We start from the raw sequence: 22,976 nt of genomic DNA, 5'->3' as shown, positions 1-22,976 counted from the left end.
GATGCTATTAAGAAGTCATCCTGTAGTTTAAAAGTCATGGTTTTAAAGGTAATCAGCTTTATTTCTTTGCCTTTAATATCTTGTGTCTAGGTACAAATCTGTTTCTGTTTTTCCTGCTTGGGATTTGTTGGGATTCTTAAATTTGTCTTCTATTAGTTCAGGAAAGTTTTTAGGAAGTATGTCTTCAAATGTTGTCACTGCTTTATTTTCTCTGACATAGTGATGAGATTTTTATTAGACCTTCTCACACTCTCTTCCATGTTTCTATTTTTCCATTTTTTTTGTACTGAGGATGGAATCCAGGGGCATTCAGCCACTGAGCCACATCCCCAACCCTTTTTATTTTTTATTTCATTTTGAGAGTGGGTCTTACTGAATTGTTGAGGCTGGCTTTAAATTCCCAATCCTTATGGGTGTGCACTACTGCACCCAGCTTTTTTCCAATTTTTATATTTCTTCATGCCTCTTAGCTGCATTCTGGATACTTTGTTTTGCTCTGTTCAATCCTTGGCACCACATAAAAATAAAAAAATAAAGGTATTGTGTCCAACTATGACTAAAACATAAATATCTAAAAAAATCAACATATATTTTAAGAAATAAGGATAAAGTGAACATATACTTAGCTACTACTCAGGCCAAGAAACCCAACCTCTGTGTGTTACCCCATTCACAGTTACCTTCTCCCATCCTAAGGAGAACCCCCATTCTGATGTTTATGTTATTCATACCCATTCCTTTCTTTTATAGTTTTGCCACCTACAATGTTACTTATTTTTGCTTGCTCTTCAAGTTTACACAAAAGAATAATATGTAGTATGAATTTTCTGCTTATTTTGTTCAACATTATGCTTGTGAGATTCATTCATGTTTCTCAAGACTGTAGTTCATTTCTTTTGTAATATAATAATATATTGGTGAATATGGGCAGGTGGGTGGTTTGTAGTAGTTGGTTACTGAGAACATTAGTGGACACAGGAGATATTGTCTACAAATTCAGTTTCTAGACCATTCAGTGCATCCTGGACTATGCCTTCTACTTTACACTACTACCACATGCTTTTCCAAAGGAGTTGTACCAGTTTACTTTCCCAGCAATAGTGATTGAGAGATCCTGATGCCCCATGTCCTTGCCAACATGTATTATTGTTAGTATGAATTTTTGCCAGTCTTCTGGGCATGCAGTGGTATACATTATGTTTTAATTGAGATATAACTTACATGCAATAAGATACACAGACTTAAGATGTCTAGTACAATATAGTCATTTCCTATTTGCCACCAGGAGGGCATTTTCAGATGACAAACTGTTGTGAAGGCGCTCACAGTTTCAAAGTAGAAACAGAACAGAAGCTCCACCTGATCCCTCTTCACCTCCCTCTGTCCTTACTATCTCCACTATCCTGTACCACAGGGTTCCAGCAGTGATGCTCTTGCCATCTTGATTTTACAGGTGAGAAAGTGGTTTCTTAACTTGCTCAAGATCTCAAAGTGATAGAGGCAGGATTTGAACAGAGCTCTATTTGAAAGGCAAAGTGATCACTCACCATGTGAGAAACTCATTCTTTGGTGTCATGATAGAATTTTCCACCCTGGACTGTAAGCTGTGTAAAAGCAAGAAACATGTCTGGCTTCTGTACCACATCATGGGCACTCAGAGAATAATGTGTAGAATGAATGACTGCAGGCACAACTGAACCTGTTACAATGCAAATCTCTCTGCCTAGCTCTCTGGGAGTAGCAATCCGGCAAGCAATATGAGTTAATAGGAATGAGTTTGTTCATACTTTCACAAGAACAGAGGGGCTTTTTTTGGTGCTGATGTTTTAATCCAGGGGTGTTTTACCACTGAGCTATATCCACAGTTCTTTTTATATTTTATTTGAGAGTGGATCTTATTAAGTTGTTAAGGGTCTGGCTAAATTGTTCAGGCTGGCCTCAAACTTGTGATCCTCTTGCCTTAGCCTCCTAAGTCACTGGAATTACATTCATGCACCACCATGACTGGCTACTAGAATAGTTTTTTACAAAAATGACTCACAATTTGTAATTCTTGGAAGAGAAAGTAGAAGAGGTACAAGAACAAGATATAGAGGGGAGATTCTACTGATCTGAGGATCATAGTAAGGTACACCTATAAAGGAAGGAGTCAAGTGCTGAACAGAGGGGAGCAGGGCCCATAAATTGAACTTGACCTCCCAGTCCATGTTGAGCACATCTTGAGTGCACAAATTTTGCACATTAGTATTCATACATATATATAAATATTTTTATGGAGTGAAGTCATAATGTGTCCAAGTCTCCATCTGTGGCTCACAGAGAACCTGATTTGTTATTTCCTGTTTCCCACTATAGGCAGAATACGTCAAGAGCCCAAGTGCAACACTTCCCTCCAGTATGCCTTCTTGCAGGTCTCTGTCATCCAGCGAGGATGATCCCAATGGGCATTCCAGCCTTTCAGAGGGAGAACTTTCCCGGAATTTACAGGAAAGTGTCAAGCACCGCATCCTCTACCTCTCAGAGCAGCTGAAAGTGGAGAAGGCTAGTCGGGATGAGAACACCGTGAGCTACCTCAGGCTAGTGTCCAAAGCTGACAGGCATCAAGCTCCACGTATCCGGCAGGCCTTTGAGAAGGTGAATCAGCGCACTTCTGCCACCATTGCCCAGATAGAGCGAAGGCTCCGTCAGTGTCATCAGCAGCTCCAGGAACTGGAGGAAGACTGTAGGTCCAAGGGCTCAGTACTTAAGGTGAAAAGCAGTCTGGACAACTGTGAGCAGCCCAGTGCAAAGGCCACGGTTTCCAAGTCCCCCAAGCTGGGTGGGGAAGATGGTCTATCCTCCAACTTGCCTGATGTCACCAGACCCTTCACTCTGGAGAGTCACTTCTCAGACTTGCAACAGGAGAATTTCTCAGAGACAAAGCACATGTCCCAGAAACGAAAGCTACAATTGCAGAAGGTGAAGGAAGAGCTGACAGAAGTTAATAAGTTCCACATTGACCTTCAAGTGTACTACCAGGACCTTGAGGGGAGGTATCTGATGGACCTTCAGATGTCACTGGAGTCCCTTCAGGAGGAAAAATGCAGGTGAGGTGAGCCCCTTCTTCCATCTTGGTTCTGGAGACCAGAAGCAAGCGAGGGACAATTGGGACCTGCCTGGTGGGGGCTGTCTGAGAAGGAGCCAGGGACAAGGGCTTGGAGAGTCAGGTGGGAAGAATTGATCTGCATTTCTCTTGGTGGCTAGGCCCTGCAGTGGAGCAGGCAGGGTCCTCTTTCTATTGCCCCATACCTATTTGTCCCTTCCTGGCTAAATAGGCTCCATCTCAGAGGTCCCTGCCAGGTCTCTATGGAGCACTGGATTGGGTGGTCTTGACTACAATGGCAGGAGGCAGCCAGGTGACATTAGTTAGTAAGGCATCATCCCCTAGGCCCTATCTGCTGGAAGGGTTGGTTAGGAGTGGTATTGTCTTGCTAGCCCCAATCTCTTCACCTGTGTGCCTACATGATTGAGCTGGGGCACAAAGTCAAGCACTGGACATTCCATCTGAGAATGAATGTCTTCTTCCACATGCTTTCTCCACAATGTGCAGTGGCTCAATTTTATTTTTCTCTAAGACAAAACTAAAGCCCACCAATTTAAAAAAAAGGGAGTGGTGACCTCAAAGGATCTAATCTACTCCTCTTGGGGCCCTTCTCTGGGTTCCCACTGGACCTCTGAGGCACCATGCTTCCTCCCCGTCACTGTCACTATAGTCTATTGCTAATTAACATTAATCCTTCTAACAGCCTGGAAAGGGAGGGAGAGATTCACTTAGGTGAGCCAAGATTCTCAGCAATTTCACAAAAATAAGAACTCTCAGTCCTTTTACTGCCTACACATATGTGGGAGAAGAAGCAAATGGGAATCATCATCTTTGGTTTTCCCAAGGAAATCTTACCAACATTTATATGGTCTAAGAATCCATGAAGGGAAATCAAAGTAAGAAGACCAGTCAGAATTACGGTTTTCTTTTGGAGATCATTTTTATAGGACATAGCAACCAAATCTAAAATCTTGGGAGTCTTAAAAATCCCTTCATTGAAATAACATCCCCAAGGTCAGATTTATATCAAGCAAGAATAGAGTTGGGTGGCACTTACAGACATCCTCATGTGTTTCTATATAACACGGGTCAGTGAGACTCATGCTTGGGTACACTCTTAACCTCTCATGCACTATATGTGACATACGTGTTCAGGTCCATTCAATGTCACCCAGCGACAATGCCTATGTGACCACCACCCAGGCCCCTGTGATAAGAAAATTTGTGGTGTGTCATGACCTGAGATTTCAACTCAAAAGTCCTGGGACATTTATCACAGTTAAATCTGTTTCCAAGAGAGGTATCATAATTTTTACTGTTGAGATTTTTTTTTCCTAATTTGATAGTGAGGAACTCTGTTGAGAATGGCCCTAAGCTGGGGCTGGGGATGTGGCTCAAGCGGTAGCGTGCTCGCCTGGCATGCGTGCGGCCTGGGTTCGATCCTCAGCACCACAAATAAACATGTTGTGTCTGCTGAAAGCTAAAAAATTCTCTCTCTCTCTCAAAAAAAAAAAAAAAAAAAAAAATAATGGCCCTAAGCCAAGATAGCTATTCTTGAAGAGAGTGGGGAAAGTTAAGTAGGGATGTGAGTGTCAGAGGATGACAAAAAGATGTGAAACAAAAATGTAGGAAGTGGAAAAAATGTATTACTCATGGGTCCCTGAGAGGTTAAGTCTGGGGGTAATAGGAGCTCAACCATCAGGTACAAGGGGGAACTTGTGGGCCTGAGCCTCTCAAGTCTATGGGTGTCAGCCCTTAGGCTTTCCCATAGGGGCTACTTTAACAAAAATATGCATAGAGAGAAGCATATTTACATGATTCTGGGCTCTATCATGGTCAGCAGCTGTGAGATTTGATTGAGTCAGTAAGATAAGAAATAAGTGAACTAATTTCAAACAACCACACATGGAACATAAATTTAATTTAAGGCAAAGGTGGCAGTGTGCAACTGGGTTTCACATTACTTACATCGGGCCTGATAGTGGATGCTGCCAAGGCAGCAACTATTTTAAACAAATTTATAGCAAAAGTGTACTTTAAAAAAAATTCACATGACATTAACCATATTGAAGTGTGCAATTCAGTGGCATTGAATATTTCTACAGTGTTGTACAACCACTATGTCAATCTAGTTGTAGAACATTTTCATCATCTCCAAAGGAGAATTTGCTGGGTACTTTGGTACACGCCTGTAATCCCAGTGGCTCAGGAGGCTGAGGCAGGAGGAACACAAACTCAAGGCCAGCCTCAGCAACTTAGTGAGGCCCTAAGCAACTCAGTGAGACCTGTCTCAAAATAATAAATAAAACGGGCTGGGGATGTGGCTCAGTGATTAAGAGCCCCTGGGTTCAATTCCTGGTACACACAAAAAAGGAGAATTTGTGCCCATTATGCAGTCAATCCCCATTCACCAGCTTCAGTTCCATGTACTTACAAATCTGTTTTCTGTCTCTGTTGATTTGCCTCTTCTGGACATTTAATATAAATGAGATTATGCACGATGTGGCCTATTGTGTTTGGAATGATTTTTTTTTCAAGGTTTGTTCATTTTGTGGTAGGCATCAGACCTTCATTTTTAATGGCTGAATAATATTCCAGTGTGTGGATAGACCACATTTTGTTTATCTGTCCATCAGTTCCTGGAGATTAGGGTTGTTTCTGCCTTCTGACTATAGTGAGAAACTCTGCTTATGAACACTTGTATGCATGCATTTGATGAAACAGCAGTTTTCAATTCTTTGGGATCTATATCCAGGAATGGAATTGCTGGGTTCCATGGTGACTCTAGGTGTAAAGTTTAGAGGAACTGCTAGACTGGTTTCCTCAGCAGTTGCACCATTTTACCTTCCCACCCGCCATGCATAGGCTTCCAATTTCTTTACATCCTTGCAGTGCTTGTTTATTGTCACTTTTTGTGTGTTTTGTTTTGTTTTATTTTGTAGTGCTGGGAGGGAACACAGGACCTTACATGCCAGGAAAATACTCTTCAGATGAGTTACGCCCCCAAATGAGTTTCCTTTTTTTTTAATGAAAGTGGGTGTGAAGTGGTATCTCATTGTAAGGACTTCCCTGCTTTTTAAATTTTTCCTTAGTCTTTTCATGGGCAAAAGGTTTTGTTTTGTTTTTTCTCTTTTTATGCATTTTTGTTGTGGTAAAAAATCATATAACAAAATTTAACATATAAACCATTGAAGACTTTCTCTTTGATTCTATAAAGTGCAGGGTCTCAATCACAGTGGCAGTAAGACTCAGGAAGTTCAGGGCTGGCCTAGTGGTCCTTGGGTCTCCTCCTTCAGGAGGCCTGAATTTGTGGGTCGTCTCAGGGGATATTCTTGGACCCTGTGACTGAAGGACCATGACTGCTTCTTCTGGAGCCGCTTGAGGTCCCTGAAACTCTACCCTCTGTGTGCTGAGGAAAAACCTAGCTTTGGACAAAGAATGGGGAAGGCATGTAGACTTTTTAAAAAATATTTTTTACTTGTAGTTGGACACAATACCTTTATTTATTTATTTATTTATTTAATGTGGTGCTGAAGATCGTACCCAGTGCCTCACACATGCTAGGTGAGCACTCTACTGCTGAGCTATAGCCACAGCCCCCAATAGGTAGACTTTTGAGTATGGAATGGTATCCACATGGGTGCTGTGGACTTGAGGATTCTTCATGGAAGGGTCTTGGCCAGGCTGCTGTTCTTTTCTTGTGGAAACAAGGAAACACTTCAGATCTCCAGGAACACTGCTCAGTGAGCAGTCTCCTGGGGAACCAGAGGCCCTGCTCCTCAGTATCTGTAAGGGTCAGGAAGGAAGATCTGAGGAATTCAGAAAATGTCCATTTACAGAAAAGGCAGAACCCAAGGAGGGAATGGGAAGTCTTCAAGTGAAGTTGTAACTGACCAGACCTCATCTGGGTGCCCCCTGTGGTAAATTACAGGAGATTCTCTAGAGCCTTTTAACAAGAGCCCCACTCTCTCTGTCCTGCAGGATGCCTGGCTGACTTCTGTTTCATGGTCAAAGGCAGTGGTCTCTGTTGCTGCTGAGGCAGCCAGGTGCCAGGCTGCTCCCCTAGACTGGACCTGGACAAAATCATCATCACTGCTGAGGACCACAACTAGGCCTTCCCTGCCCAGCTCCAGGGCATCTCTCACTTTGGGGTACTTAATTGTCCAATGTTGGCTTTCATGCAGGCAAGGCCTTCAACTTCCTACTTCACATTTGTAGCCCCAGTGGATGGTTCAATGCCTGGAGCCCAGTGCTCGCTGGAACATTCTCTCTCACTCTCTCTCTCTCCCTCCCTCCCTCCCTCCCTCTTTTTAAAGAAGTTTTATTGCTTTGCTAGCAAAGGAAAAACACAGGGGCCTCCTGTCCCAGAGGCTGTGACAGGAATGGAGCAGGAATGGAGACTGCTGGAACACCTTCATTGAAGGGATCCTAGGAGAAAATCTACCAGGAGGATGATGTTGTTTGGGGCCTGATTCCTATTTACCTAAATTTAACCTCAGACTTGGTGGGCAGGTGATGCCATGACATCAGCTCACTCAAGACTCTGCTAGATGACAACAAACTGGTCTTGTCGTCTTTATCTGACAGCTTTTGGCTCTTTTAACTTGCCTGACCTTTTGACAACTTCTCCAGCTCTTCATAGGGCAGTGTAATAGGTTGATCTGGTCCTGTCCCCTAAGGTCCCAGTATGCCCAGAAAGCACAGGCCAGCACAAGAGGAAGGGTGTGTTCCAAGACAGTCAATGTTACCCTAAATTCCACTTCACTGGGAATCCAAGCACAGGATCAAGAGCCCCAATCCCTTTTAGGAGCTGCCCAGGGCGAGACACTTTCCTTACAGTTCTCACTTACAATCCAAATCTCCACTGCCCATCTCCCTGCCCCCATAGTCCTCTTCATGTCCACAGGTGCCAGGGGGACACAAAATGCCTCTGTGGCCCGTGGGCTTAGCATCAAGCACGTCAGAGTCCTCCAGGTTCCTGGTTAGCCTGCTGCGTTATCTGTGCTGGACTTAGGGAAATGTGGTGCATAGGAAGGAGGGGTCAGAGTGCAGCGAGGCTCTGTCCCAGCCTGCCAGATTCACAGTGAGCACCGGAGCTGGCAGGTGTTAGGGAGAGCCCAGGGCATGGAGTTAGGCACCCTGGAGCAGAGATTCCCTGGCCACCACCAGCATGGTCACACATTGTGTCTTCCCTCTCTCAGTGTGTGTTTCCTTATCCGTGAAAGCCACAGATAACAACACCATGCACAGGGCTCCTGGGAAGATTTAAGGTTCTAGCATTTGGTTTACTTTGGGCAGTGTAATGAGTCAAATTTTGTCCCCCAAATTCATGTGTTGGAATCCTCACCCCCACTCCCTCCGAGTGTGACCTTATTTGGAGATTGGGTTGTTGCAGATACAACTGGTTAAATTAACAGGCAGTCCTACTGGAGTTGCCTCTCACCCAACAAGGCTGGTGTCCTTACCAGAAGGGGAGATTTGCACACAGACACATGCAGAGGGAGGACGTCATGTGAAGACAGGTCGGGGTGGTGCAGCAGAAGCAAAGGAACGCCTAGGATTTGCTGCAAACCAGAAGCTGGGAGGGGCCCATGCCAGATTCTCCCACACAGCCCCCAGAGGGAACCCATCCTGCCAGCACCTCAGCACCTTGATGTACACATCTTGGGAAGAGTTTATTTCTGGTGCTAAAACCACCCAATCTGGCTGGGTACAGTGGCGTACACCTGTGATCTCAGCAGCTTGGGAGGCTGAGCCAGGAGGATCGTGAATTCAAAGTCAGCCTCAGCAAAAGTGAGGTGCTAAGCAACTCAGTGAGACCCTGTCTTTAAATAAAATATAAAATAGGGCTGGGATGTGGCTCAGGGTTGAGTGCCCCTGAATTCAATCCCCAGTACCTGCCTCCCCGAAAAAAACACCTAGTCTGTGGTACTTTGTAGAACAGCCCTGGGACAGTCACACCATCACTTCATCCCTAGGCTCTTCAGAGGGTCTTTCCAGACTTCCATGTTCCATGGCCTCTCCATTTATTTATTTATTTATTTATGTAGTTTTTGCATTGAGGTAATTTTGGGGGGAGGTACCTGGGATTGTACTCAGGGGCATGTGACCACTAAGCCACATCCCCACCCCTGTTTTGTATTTAATTTAGAGACAGGTCTCACTGAGTTGCCTAGCACCTCACTTTGCTGAGGCTGGCTTTGAACTCTCAATCCTCCTGCCTCAGCCTCCTGAGCCGCTCGGATTATAGGCATGTGCCACCAAGCCTGGCTAATTGAGGTAATTTTATAGTGAAATTGCATTTAAGTTTAGGTGTACATTAATGAGTTTTGACAAATTAAGATCCCAATAAAGAATTTTTCATCACCCCAAAAGCCTCTCTCATGCCTCCTTCCAGTCAATGCCCATCTCTGATAGGCAACCAATATTTTGTTTTTTGTCACCCTAGGTTAGTTTTGCCAATTCTTGAACTTCATATAACTGGAATCAAATAGTAAGTAGTCTTTTGCTTCTTTCACTCAGTATGATTATTGCAAGATTCATCCAACTGTGTGTCCCAATGCAGGTGAATTTCCTGACACAGTTTACCTAATTGTGCCTTTAAAGTCCTGTTCATTCTTTCTACTTTACCAGAACTCTGTGGCCTATAGGCGGTATGTAAACTTCTATCTGATATTTAAACTCTTGGCCAATAATCAAATCACCTCTGCCATAAAAGTTGTCTGTAGTCTGAGCCAATAGTTATTGGAATGTCAAATCTAGGAATAATTTCCCAGAGAAGCATCCTGGCTACCTCTTGAACTTCTTCAGTGTGGGTTGGAAAGGCTTTCATCCAGAATAAGAGTACACCAAAATCAAAAGATATTTATATCCCCATGAACGTAGTAGCTCAGTAAAATTAACTTTCAGTTTCTCAAAAGGTATTAACTCCTGTAGTTTGGATTCCTGGTGGAAGCCTGAGCCCCTGGCATGGGTTGTTGTGGGCACAAGTTTTGCACTGTTCACAGAGCACCTGGGAAATGTTTGTGAGCCCAGGGACATAGACATGCTGACTCAGAACATTCTCAAATGCCATGTGGCCAATGTGTGCTCCCCTGTGGAACTATCTGATGAAGGCAGGCTAGAGTCTCACGGATGGCTATGCAGCCATCAGAAAATCCCCATCATCCTGTTCTGTCTGTTTTTTGTAAGCTGAAAATTTTGCTTCTCAGTCTGCTCTTCAGTTGCTCTGAGCAACCACAGTGTTCCCCTTTTGGTGGCCCTGACAATGCATAACTGAAACTTTTCTGAGAGCCCATACTGCATCTAGAAGATTAAGAATTTTCTGTCCATATTTCATGTCTTTTCCTCCTGAGTTAATTAGCCCCCTTTCCTCATATAACTTCTTGTGAACATGAAGGGTGGTGAAGGCATACTTTGAGTCTGTGTAGATATTGACACAGATTTCTGTTGCCTAAGCACACAGGAATTCTCAAGTCAGAGCGATAAGTCCTGCCTTTTGTGCTGATGTTCCTTGAGGCAGAGGTTTTGCCTCTATGATGGAGTCCAGAGTGATCACTGTATACCCAGCAAGAGGTATTCCATCTTCCCTGAAACTTTTTTTATTTGTGAAATACTCCAACTCAGGGTCCTTGAGGGGCTGGTCTCTCAGGTCAGGTATACTGGGGAACAGTTTATCTATGACCTCAGAGCTGTCTTGATGGGCAACAGAGTTACTGGGCTAAAAGTCTGGGCTTAAAGTCTTTAGGGTGGACATGTGGATTTTCACATAACATGCCCTGGTATCTGACCATCCTCACATTAGTCAGCCAATATTGTCCTTTGTACTTCCAACAGTGCCAGTACAGGGTTCCTGTCTGTTCCTGTCCCATAATCAACTTGTTAACCTCTGACACCAGAAGGGCCATGGTTGCAAGGGCCTATAGTAGGAGTCTAGCTGTTTAGAAAGATAGGCCACTGGACAGTGCCATGTCCCCAGCATTTGCATTAGGACTACTAAACAGCTATTCCAGATCATGCATGGACATACAGAGAGAAGGGCTTTGTGAAGTCAGGGAGCCCTAGTCCAGGTGCACTGGTGAGTGCTTGTTTAATGTCCTCAAAGGCCTTTTGCTGTGCTAGCCTGCACATCAGAGAATCCAGTTCTCTCCACTTTGTGGCTTCATAGAGGGGCTTGGCTATAACTGAAAAGTTAGGCATAGAACTCTCAGATCTGGCAGTGAGTAGAAGGGACCAGAATTGAGCAGACTTCCTCTTTCCTCTAGGGCCAAGTTGCTGTTATCTCTAAGTTAGATAAAAACTGAGGTACTTGACTTTTTCTTGTCATATGTGGGCTTTCTTTTTTTTTAATATTTATTTTTTAGTTTTCGGCAGACACAACATCTTTGTTTTTTGTATGTGGTGCTGAGGATCGAACCCGGGCCACATGCATGCCAGGCGAGCGCGCTACCACTTGAGCCACATCCCCAGCCCCCGTGTGTGAGCTTTCTTTTTTGAGACCTTGTAGCTAGTTTCACATAGGAGGACAAGAAGCAGCTGTGTCCCCTTCATCCAGTCTTTTCAGGTTGCTCCAGCCAACAACGGATCATCTACATATGGGGTCAACGTGCATGTACATCAGAGGCCAGCATCCAAGTCATTTTGCAGGAAAGGCTCTCAAATCAGAAGCCAGCACCATCCAGCAGATGGTTGGTGAGTTTTTGAAGCCCTGTGGCAGCCTGGTTCAGGTCAATTGGCCTTTAGTTGGGGTCATTCTTTCTTCCAGTGGCCCTCTAGATGGCAGTAGGCACATCAGCTTAGTCTCAGTCTTGTTCCCGGATAAGGGGGTCCTTCCATTCAGACCTTCCTTTGGCCCTGCATCTGGCCCGATTTTGATACTTGTTTTGGCTTTGTTCTGGTGGGACCGCCCTTTGAGTGACCTTTGGGTTTGCGGTGAGGGCAGCTGCAAGGAGTCCCATCTCCTTCTTCATCTTTTGGTGTGCCTCTCCTTGAGCCTCTTGGTCTCAGTTGATGAAAACTGTGGTGGCCACTTTAATCAGCTCACTGGCATTGTTTTCAGCAAAGTCCTCTGGTTTTTGGAGCTCTTGCAAATATGTCTCTGGGCTTGTTTACCTGCGGGTTATTTGGTGCCTCAGAATCAAAGGGAGGGAAGGGTTGGGACGCCTCGCCTAGTCATTCACAGAACTGGCTGGGGCTTTCCTCAGGCTGTTGGAGTACTTCTGATACCTTGCTCACGTTTAGGGCTCTCCTTCCCCCTTCTTTTAGGCTGCCTAGGGGGGGCCTCTTGATACCTCTTTATCTCTAGGAGGTCTCCCTCTTTGTGGGGGTCCCCCACGGGTCTGTGTTGGGGAACTGTGCCCGCGCACAGGCTTGGATGCTGCCTTGCGCATCCACAGTATGTTCTTCTAGCCACTTTAAAGCTGCTTGGGTCACTCGCCCATCAACCCAGGTGGGCTGGTCTGTCTGGATAATGGACTGCATCAGATCAATCGTGGCCCTCCACGTAGCTTCTCCATGTAGGACGGAGTATGACTTTTTTTCTAGTTTAAGAGATTAATGGTGGTAAAAGGCTAGCACACAAAAATGCATTGTTCCCCTCAGACATTTCCCTCCTGGTCAACAGAGGCAGGTCTTTAGTTTCTTGTAAGGGCATCTGCAGAGCTCTCATCTCGGTTATGCCTCTGTTCTTGGAACAATTTTCCCACCTTGGTCTCGGGGGATTAAGGAGTCATTGGCTCTGGGGAAGCCTCTGGCACTGAGGACAGTAAGGAGAAAGGAGTAGCCAGTGTCGAGGGGGCCACAGTCTGCTGCCTCTGGGGACAAGAGGCTGAGAGGACAGCTTGTTGCCTCGATGGTCTTGGCAATGTCAGGAACAGTGGCATGTAAGGTGATGGGTTCTCTTCTGGCTCAGGGGAAAAGCTGGTTTCCTCTCTGTCTTTTCTTTGTCAGGTTTTTCTGTTCAGTTCCCTTTTGTTGGGTCTTAGAGGCCACTATAGTTTGAGATAACATCAGCTTGGACTGTCCTTCTAGACAGGCTCTCAATCAAGGGGGCTGTTTCTGTGCTATCTCTTGCCAGCAGTCAATATAAGGGAATTGGACTGGGTGTCCAGGGGTTTTGACAAGTATTAAAAGGACCTCACCAATAACACTTTTGTCTAAAGATCTTTCTGGTGGCCGTTCCACATCAAAGGTTGGCCATTCTAATTTGCAGGGCGTACATAACTTTTGTGGATTGAGTTTCACTCCATAGTTGCCTTTAAAACCTTTCTTAAAGTTTTCTAACATACATTTCAAAGGACTCAGTTTACTGTGTGTGCCTCCCGTGTTGCACTGTGCATTGGTGTCACACAATTAGGACAAGACTCGCTTCATCCATCTGTGGCCATCCCCTCCTCGAGGACTTAGGCTCCTCTCAGCCTTGCAGGTGTGCACAAACCCCCAGCCTGGGGCTTTCACCTAGATGTTGATTGGTGGAAACCCGCCTCAGACTATATGAGGAACCACAGAAGCACGGATGGGGACTCCAAACTCGCTTCGGCCCTTGTCCATCTCATTCACACACCCAATTCCCAAAACTCCAAAGCCGAAGAACGAGTCCTGGTTTCCCTTCTTTTCTCTGACCCCAAACAATGACTACCCAGACAACTCCCCGGGTCCTTTTTGGCTCTGCTTCCTTTGGAAGTTACTGAGGACCCCCAGGGTTGATCAAGCGTCTCTTCCACCTGAAGAGGCCTCTATGGGGAGGCCAGGTGGGCAACCAGTAATGGATCTGGGTCCTACCTGTTCAGTTGGGGTGCTCAAGTTCCCTAGTTCTGGCGTTCCTGCTCCTGTTGGGTTCTGTTGTGCTCAGGGTGGCAGCTCAGGATGCCGGATGAGTCACCTCACTTACAGACAAAGAGTTGCCTGTGGTGGACCAAGGAGACGTGTTGTCTTCCCACATGCCTAGGAAGACAGACCCAGAGACAAGCGAGGCAGAAAAGCTGTCTTGACCTCCACTGTCCCACACGGGTTGCCAAATCATGTAGGACAGAAGAGGATGGACACCTGAGGAATTTTCAGGAAGCGGGTTTATTGGGTACAGGGTTCAGAGGGGTTATCACCTAAAAAATTCTCTGGACCTTGAGTATGGATATTCCTGGACTTTATACCCAGTGGGAGTTGGGGCTTGAAGGTTTACAGGACAAGTGCTTTTTGTCCCATTTTTTAATATTAGTCAGAGGTTTTACAAGTTTGACCACAAAAGCAGAAGTAACATCATCAAGTCTGGGGCCGAACTTAGCTTTGGCAAGGCAGAGCAACTTAGTCCTCACCAAAAATAGGAAGTCCTATCCCTCATTGAAGTTTTTTGCAGGAATTTTTGCTGATATTCTGTTAACAAGAACAATTATGTAAATAAACAAAATAAAGGTATTGTGTACAACTAAAAAATAAAATTTAAAAAAAGGCGACTGGGGTTGTGACTCAGCGGTAGAGTGCTCACCTAGCACATTCGAGGCCCTGGGTTCGATCCTCAGCACCACATAAAAATAAATAAACAAAATAAAGGTATTGTGTACAACTAAAAATAATTTTAAAAGAACATTTATGGTGAGGGTCTCTGGAGAAGCTTAATTAAGATTCTTTGGTGGAAGAGGGGCTCCATTACACTACATTATGGGAAAATCAGGGCAGGGTCAAGAAGGAAGGCTTATTCTGATTTAGGTCTGAGCCAGCCTCCTCTGTATCTTGTATTTACTGAATGGCTTGGACAAAGTGCTTGGAGTTTCCAATGCTCAGTTTACATATCTGTAAAATGAGGGTAATAATGATCCTTGGAACTGTTGTGAGAATTAGCTTAGTGTTTGTATTTAAGCCCCAAGTAGATGCTCATGAAACTAACTTAGCAACTCTTTTCTGCTTCATGTTTGCAAACTAAGTCCTTGAAATATTTAAAAGAAAAATCATTAACAGGTTTTGATGAAGTCATTATTGGAGCACACTGGGGTGAAGAGCTGAGGGATTCCATTAGGATCTTGATGCGACCTTGCCTTCCTCTTTTTTCCTTCAGGCAATGCCCCCTGGGTTCCTCATCCCTGCTGCCATCTCCTCTCCACCAGCATCACTCTGCCTCCATTGCCCCAATATCCTAGCTCTGAAAATGTCTAGTGAGTTCTCTAGGACCAATTCCACGTATCTGATGATCTTCTTCCTGCTCTTGTTTATAAATTGCTGGCAGTTATTCAGAGATAAGAAACTGATCATGTTAGAGAGCAGATTGGTGGTTGCCAGGGACTGGAAACATAAGGTAATGGGGAATGACTGCTTAATGGCTGCAAGGTTTTCTTTTGGGGGTGATGAAAATATCTTGGGATGCTGCAGCCCAGCTGGCTGGGCAAAATAACCGGGGGGTGACAAGCAACTTGTGTAGATTGATACAGCAGGAGTGGGAGCCGTTTATTGTAGGACAGGAGTGGTATATATACATTCCACACAGCTTTTCTTAATTAACATAAACTAGATACAGCAGTCAACCAATAAGGAATCTCCACACTTAATGGCTCGCTGGCGTTACTGCACAAACCACTCCCCCTGGCAAAATGCCAGGCACCATCTTGACTTGTTTACAGACCCTAACATTGGGACTAGGTGATAATGGTGTTTGCACTGAATTTTTCACTTTAAAACCATTAATTTTTTTATGAATTCAATCTTAACAAAAAAGTAAAATAAAGCCAGGAGTGGTGGCACACATCTGTAGTCCCAACTACTCAGAGGCTGTGGTAGTACGATGACTCGAGCACAGAAGCTTTTTTTCTTTTCTTTTTTTTTTTTTTTTGTACCAGGGATTGAACTCAGGGGCACTAGACCACTGAGCCACATCCTCAGCCCTATTTTGTATTTTATTTAGAGACAGGGTCTCACTGAGTTGCTTAGGGCCTTGCTTTTGCTGAGGCTGGCTTTAAACTCACGATCCTCCTGCCTCAGCCTCCTGAGCTGCTGGGATTTCAGGCATGTGCCATCACTTCTGGCTGAGCCTAAAAGTTTTGAGAACAGCTTGGGCAATATAGTGAGGGTCTCTGAACTAAAAAAATAAATAAAAAAGAAACTACTTTAGTACTGAATGGACAAGAATGTCATTTTGTTTTGCATTTCTAGGTGTATTCATAGATGATGGCACTTACGATTTTTCTCATAGTCCATTATATTGAAAATGCCCTGAAGTGCATATGCCAGGTCTCTGTGCTTCTCTTTCCCTTCTGGATATCAGGTCTCTGGGGGCATCCAAATCCTAGGTCTTCTGTCCCAGGAATGTTCTGGTATCATTCACTTTGAGGCATTCTTCAGGGATAAAAGACTATGGTTAGCAGAGGTTTCATGAAAGGTCTGAGAGTGCTCAGTCTAAGGAGTCCAGGCTTGGGCTGATTTTTCTCAAAGTATCTGTTTAAACCTCTCTTCTGGGCTTAGATTGTGTTGGTCAGAAGCCATAAGAACTTTCACTTCTCTTAGACTTTACTTCTTTTGGGTGGGAGCTTCCTGCATCTTTGGATCTCTCAGAGGCCTCACCCAGGTCTGAGCAACTCTCGGAACTGGTTCCTCACTTCCCTATTGTGTTGAAGTAAAGTTCAGACACTTCATCAGTTGATATGTAAATATTTCCATGTGTGCCTGAAATATGGAGCTTTCTGTTAGAAATACATAACCTAAATATCACACCTAATATTTTGAAACAATTCTATAATATTAATTACCCAGCCAGAATGACCTTGTTGCCTACTACTTGTCATACATCCATTTTATTTCTGAAGCCTATTTTTGCTAGGCATAGAATTCTAGGTTGGTAGTTATTTCTTTAAAATAATAAGCATTTTGAAAAAAATCTGCTTCTGACTTCCATGGTTTCTTCTTTTGTTAAAAAAGGCTGCTGTCATTCTAATTGTTCCTCCTTTGAAAATAATTAGTCTTATTTTCTTCTGACTTCTTTTAGGATCCTTTCTTGCTCTTTGTGTGTGTGTGTAGTGGTGTGTTTTGTTTTGTTTTGGTATCAGGGATTGAACCCAGTTATGCTTAACCACTGAGCAACATTTCCAGCTCTTTTTATATTTTATTTAGAGATAGGGTCTCACTGAGTTGCGTAGGGACTAACTAAGTTGCTGAGGCTGGCTTTGAACTCAAGATCCTCCTGCCTCAGCCTCCCTAGCCCCTGGGATGTTTAGTGGCTTTGCTATGATGATATTGGGTATGATTTTGTTCAGGGTTTACATTGCTCCTTCAGTTTGTAACTTGATGTCTTTTATCAGTTTTGGAACTTCTTGGTTATTATCTTTTCAAATATAATTTCTGCCCTATTCTCTTCTTCCTCCCCTGTTATATGTTAGATCTTTTCACCATATTCCTGCACCTCCTAGAGTTCTGCCTATGTTTTTACATCTTTTATCACTGTTCTTCATTCTGAATATTTTCTTCTGAACTATTGGCCACTAAAACTCTACTTACCTGGATCTATTCTGTTCTTAAATGTACCCACTGACTGCTAATTCAAATCAATGTATTTTTCAACCATCCATTTGTTTATTTTTAGATTTCCCAGTTTTCTGCCAAATTAGTGTGTGTGAGTGTATGTGTGTGTGTGTGTGTGTGTGTGTGTGTGTGTGTCCACATGTACACATGCATGTTGGAGGATTGAGGAATCAAATGTAGGGTCTTTGGTTTGATATTGAAATTATCAGTGTCTATCCTGGAGAAAGAGAGAAAGCAGGGAGGGAGGGAGGGAGAAAGAAAGGGAAAAGAAACACGAAAACCATCCCTGGACCCTACATGTACCTCCAGCCACTACCTTCTACTCCCTACCCGATCCTTGGTCCCTGTGTTGTGGCTGAGGTCTTGGAAGACTGCCATGTTAGAAGGACACTGCACAATTTTCAGTAATGTTCTTATTTGACAGGCAGATCTTTCTGCACAAAAATTCCTTCTTTTTACAAAAGCACTACTCTTCCTTAGCTTCTCTGATACCACAATCCCCTGGCTTTATTCTCAGTTTCTGTTGGTTTCTTCTCCCCTATCTGACCTTTACAGGGGGACTTGCCTCAGTCTGCCAGGTTTTTCTTCTGATTCTGCCTCAAAATAACTCAACAGGTTTGGGGGTTTTGGTCTATGGGATTCCTGATCTCATAAGGGAAGTCTGTATGCATTGTTTGGTGATGAGATCCTCTGAAACTGTCATTAGGGAAGAGGGAAAACTCAGGATTTTGAATAGCTGAACTTATCTGCTGCCAGGCCATATGGAACCTCTTTATGGGGTAAGTGGGGGCAGCATGATCTGGTTGAGAGATACTGTCTAAAGGGACAAGTACCCCATCTAACACCTTGGATTCTCATATTCAATAGCCTTGACCTCCACTCCACTTTAGTCAACTGCTCTGTAATTACAGCACAGAGTTTGCCAGCCTTCCATGGTGTTCCTTATCTCTGTCATCTTCAAGCCCACCCTCTTTTTTTCCAGCCAGGGTCCTTGTCTACGCTTCTGCTGTCTCTCCTGTCTTATCCGCCCTTCAGTCTTCAACCCATTTCAATCTTTGACCCTGCCACTTGATAAACACAACAACAACCATTTAGTAAGCATTTCTGTTTGCCAGGTAGCCTACTAGTGCTTAACGTGTACTATCTCATTTATTTTACCTAACCCAAAGCTAGGAAGTCAATGGTATTCTTTATTATTGTTATTTTCAACCCCTATGAAGTGCAAATAGGTTCAACAGCTTGTTCAAGCAATTTCCAGAGAGGAGTCTTAAACAGGGTGACATGACCCCAGAACCAGTCCTCTGAACCACTTTCTCTCAATTTACCAGTTTCCTCTTGGCCTCATGTTCTCTTCTGGACCCTGTGGCTCTTTCCTTCAGTCTCTTTTTATTTTTATATATTTTGGTACCAGGGATTGAGTCCAGTGGGTTTAGCCACTAAACCACATCTCCAGCCTCTTTTATTATTATTGATGAGACAGGGTCTCACTAAGTTGCTCAGGTCCTTGCTAAGTTGGTGATGCTGGCTTTGCACTTGCAATACCTTCAGTCTCTCTAGTTCATGGGTAAAATAGGGTTCAGCAGTTTTCCATTGGCCTTCACTGTCTGTCCTCAGAATATTTCTGTCTCCTTAGGTCACAGCAGTGGTTCCCAGCCCAGCTCTGTGCTTTCCATCCCTGTTGGTCTCCTCCAGGACTTTGGGTGTCTAGTCTCTCTTTCATGTGTCTGCCGTCCCAAATGCTTTATTAAATTATCTCCTTCAGCAAATAAACATGGTCCCCTCTTACTAGGTGAGACTTCTGAAGCATTGATCCCATCCCATCCACTGTCCATATTCTGTAGCCTCCTGCTTCCCCCTTGACCCACAGCATCTGGCCTCTGCCCTGCCAACCCACTGGAATGCCTTGCCCCACATTTCTGAATGATCTCTGCAATAGTTAACACTGCCTTCCTTACCTTATTTCATCATATTTGATACTGTTCACCAATCTACCTTCTTTGGACACCTTATAACCTGGGCTCCCAGGGGATTTCATTGTTCTGGGGATTGAACCCAGGGGACTTAGCCACTGAGGCATATCCCCAGCTCTCCCCAGGCCCTCATTTTGCACATGTACTCAGGGTGATGTGATAACTAACTATCTGTGCTACTCCATCCCTCCTGTATCCAGCTCTCCACCAAGACTTCACGACCAAGTTGCAGGCCATTAGCCTCATGTTCTAGCTCACCTTGCCAAAAGCCAATTCTCAGAGATGATCAAAACTATACTCTTGAAGGAAACTATTTTTATTGGAGTGGGTAGTCTTAACAGCTTTGTAATATTTGAGGGGTGCTTTGGTTGTCTGGTCATCATTTTATCTTCCTAAGATCATTTTCCTGAGTGTTCCATTTGCCTTTGTGACAGTAGGAGCTGGACAGAGGGGAAGACACAGGGAGGAGTCAGTGCATTAGGGCCAGGATACTGCTGCCAGAGGAGAAGGAGACTGGGGAGCAGAGAAGGGGAGACTGAGAGAATATCTTTATGAAAATATTGTTAATTATAATCTTATTCAGGAATCTGTTCATATATTTTTATAAATATATTGATGAAGAACCTATTCATTGACTTCATATTCATGAATATATCCATGAATATATGCTTGACCAGAGTTAACACTTTGAATGTTCTTCCAGCCAGATCATTCTTATAAATGGAAAGACAGTAGTGAGGAATCTGTTTTCAGAGTAGACACCCTGGTGACTCCCCCTTCTGTGAGCTGCTTTCAACCAACTGCTTTCAACAGGGACCTGGAGCAGGGACAAATAGAATAATCCTTGGAATGCCGTTAGCAACGGGCTGTGTCAGTCAGCTTCCCATTGCTGTGACAAAATACCTATTATAAATCAACTCAAGGGAGGAAAGGTTTATTCTGGTTCATGGTTTCAAAGGCTTCAGTCTATGATTGGCTGAAATTTCAAAAAAGTTTTTCAGTTATAAAATATTTCAGGCCAGGGAAAATATAGAGAAAAGCATAATCAACGGCCCCCACTTTCTTGAACTTTAACATTTGCCACATTTACTTTGAATCTTATTTTTTAAGAAATAAAACTTAAAAATGTTCAGTTAGAGCTCTCTCATTACCCCTTCCCTCCATTCCCCTTCTATTGGCCTCACAACTCTCATTTGTGTGCCTATCTTTTCTGGCAAGTTTTCATACTTTTAGTACTTGTATGTTTATATACATAACAATTTTACTAGTTGTTTGTTTACATAATAGGTAATGGTATTTTGCTTGTGTTTTCTAATATCTATTGTGATATAGTTTGCAAATCACAAAAGGTGCCATTTTAACTACATCTCAGTGGTTTTATTAAGTTAACTGAGTTGTGTAACCATTAACACAATCAAATATCTTGTTTTTGTTTAAACAACAGCTTTATTGAGATATAATTCACATCCCATAAATTTTACCCATTTAAAGTGTACAATTCATTGGTTTTTAGTATATTTACAGAGTTGTGTAACCATCACCATATACAATTATTCAACATTTTCATTGACCCCCCCAAAAAAAACTCTATACCATTATCAGTCAGTCCCTGTCCTCCCCACCCCAAGTCTCTGGCAACCACTCATCTGTCTCTGTAGGTGGACCTATTCTGGACATTGCATAGAGCACTATAATAAAGATGGCTTTAAGGAGTAACTACTGAACGCTAAACACTGGTCCTGGGATCTTTGTGGAATTTAGTATAATACACAGGTAGTTTAGATTTTCATTTCTATAACTTGTAGTCTATGGCAGTTTTTGTAAAGCTGTTACTAGAGAGTAACTATATACAAGATATATCTAAATATCAGTGTACATGTGACTGATGTGCATTTGGGGCATTCCCAGGCAGACCTGGAGGAGTAGGTTGTCCTCAATTGGAGCCCAGGGTGAGGCAGAAGGAACCCAAGTCTAGTCTAGGTGCAGGGTGCTCCCTGCTGGCATGAGCATTGAGTGTGGTACTGAGGGAGTGTTACTTTTTCTCTTGTTCCCAAGACAAGCAGTGATTGAAGAACAGGTGAATGATCACTTTCAGGGGCATCTGGACGCAATTTACCATCTCAAGCAGAATCTGGCCTGCACTGAAGAGAAAATGTCCTATCTGTCCTATGAGAGAGCCAAGGAAATATGGGTGAGAACCTTGGCTGCTGGGGTGGGGGTGGCTTTTGAGAAAGGGCTAGTAAGAAGGATGTAGGGAAGAGTGAATCCATTCTGATGCCCCCATACCAGGGCATGAACTGGATTTTCCAGCTATCTCCCTCCTGAGTGTGCAGTGGCAACCCACACCTTTGCTTTAAAGCTAGTGATGTCCACCCTTCATGTTTACATGAGCTTCACTTCCCACCATCCAGACTAGCTGCTTTGGGAGCTTTGGCAATGTAGTTTTCATTCTAGGAGCAGTCGCTGGCCCTGACCTGGAGCCTGTGACTTGCAGATCCAGGGTGGGACTTGACAAGTTCCAGAAGATGCTGGTACATGGAGAGCTTCTGAGAACCTCTCCTTTGGACCTGGCTTCCCACCCCTTACTCTATTCCATACCCATAGCTCTTACTGCTGTCCTTGGTTGACCCTGTCCCAAGCAGGTCCTCAGCCTCAGGAGACAGTGGACGGGGAGCATGACCAAGTCAGTACGGCCCTCCATAGCAGCTCTCTGTCTCTATTGTACATGTCCTGGATATTCTCCAGGTCCTTCCCAAAAGATCCAACTCAACAATACATGTTGCACACCCCCAGCAACTCAATTAAATGACCACAGTTTCATTCTGATTTCTGGTGAGTGTGCATGTGTTTGTTGCTTGCAGGAGGTCATGGAGACTTTCAAGAGTCGAATATGCAAGCTAGAAACTCTACAACAAGTCACCCAAGTGGAGATGATGGCAAACCTTAGAAGCCGTCCCCAGGAGTATTTGTTCAGATTCGTGAGCCTGCTCCTCACACTGGCCACAGCCCTCTTGGTCTTTGTCTCCGCTCTGTGCTCCTGCCCCTTGCCTCTGATCCACTCACGCTTACGCACATTCACTGTACTCATGCTGCTCTTGCTTGGGGCCCTTGCCTGGCAGAAGTGGCACACCATCGCCACTGTAGACTGGCAGGCATGGGTCCCTTCAAAGTGGAGACTGGACTCTAAGAACTCCAAGCCTCCATCGGATAGATCTTAAGGGGCTGGGAGGACCATCACCTGAGTTTGCTAGTGTCCTCCCTGTTTGGGGGTGTTTAGGGTGCCAGTAAGCCCTCCCTAGACAGCTACTTCACAGCTCTTTAATTCCATAACCACCAACCTGGTGAGATGTATGCAGATGCCTACCTGCCTCGCACTTCCATTTTGCTATGATGCTTCCATGCCATCTGTAGACATGGGACTTGGAAAA

At 44.2% G+C, this 22,976-nt stretch overlaps 1 protein-coding gene across 1 annotated transcript; it reads left to right on the top strand.

Moving 5' to 3' along the window:
• Nucleotides 1-36: 36 nt before the first annotated feature.
• On the top strand, nt 37-22,905 carry Tex28 (testis expressed 28). Its single transcript, XM_027921762.1, has 4 exons — nt 37-48; nt 2,356-3,086; nt 21,604-21,739; nt 22,410-22,905. Exons 1-4 carry the CDS (start codon nt 37-39, stop codon nt 22,764-22,766), a joined length of 1,236 nt encoding a protein of 411 aa, XP_027777563.1. The 3' UTR covers nt 22,767-22,905.
• Nucleotides 22,906-22,976: the final 71 nt, after the last annotated feature.

Source organism: Marmota flaviventris, chromosome X, assembly GCF_047511675.1.
Source record: "Marmota flaviventris isolate mMarFla1 chromosome X, mMarFla1.hap1, whole genome shotgun sequence".
NCBI classification, from domain to species: Eukaryota; Metazoa; Chordata; class Mammalia; order Rodentia; family Sciuridae; genus Marmota; species Marmota flaviventris.
This window is presented reverse-complemented; position numbering and strand designations above follow the sequence as displayed.

What these genes read in the sequence shown, in the direction of transcription:
- Tex28 (XM_027921762.1), top strand. An exon ending in CTTCAGGAGGAAAAATGCAG is followed by an intron (nt 3,087 to 21,603) that starts GTGAGGTGAGCC and finishes CTTGTTCCCAAG; the next exon opens with ACAAGCAGTGATTGAAGAAC. An exon ending in AGAGAGCCAAGGAAATATGG is followed by an intron (nt 21,740 to 22,409) that starts GTGAGAACCTTG and finishes TGTTGCTTGCAG; the next exon opens with GAGGTCATGGAGACTTTCAA.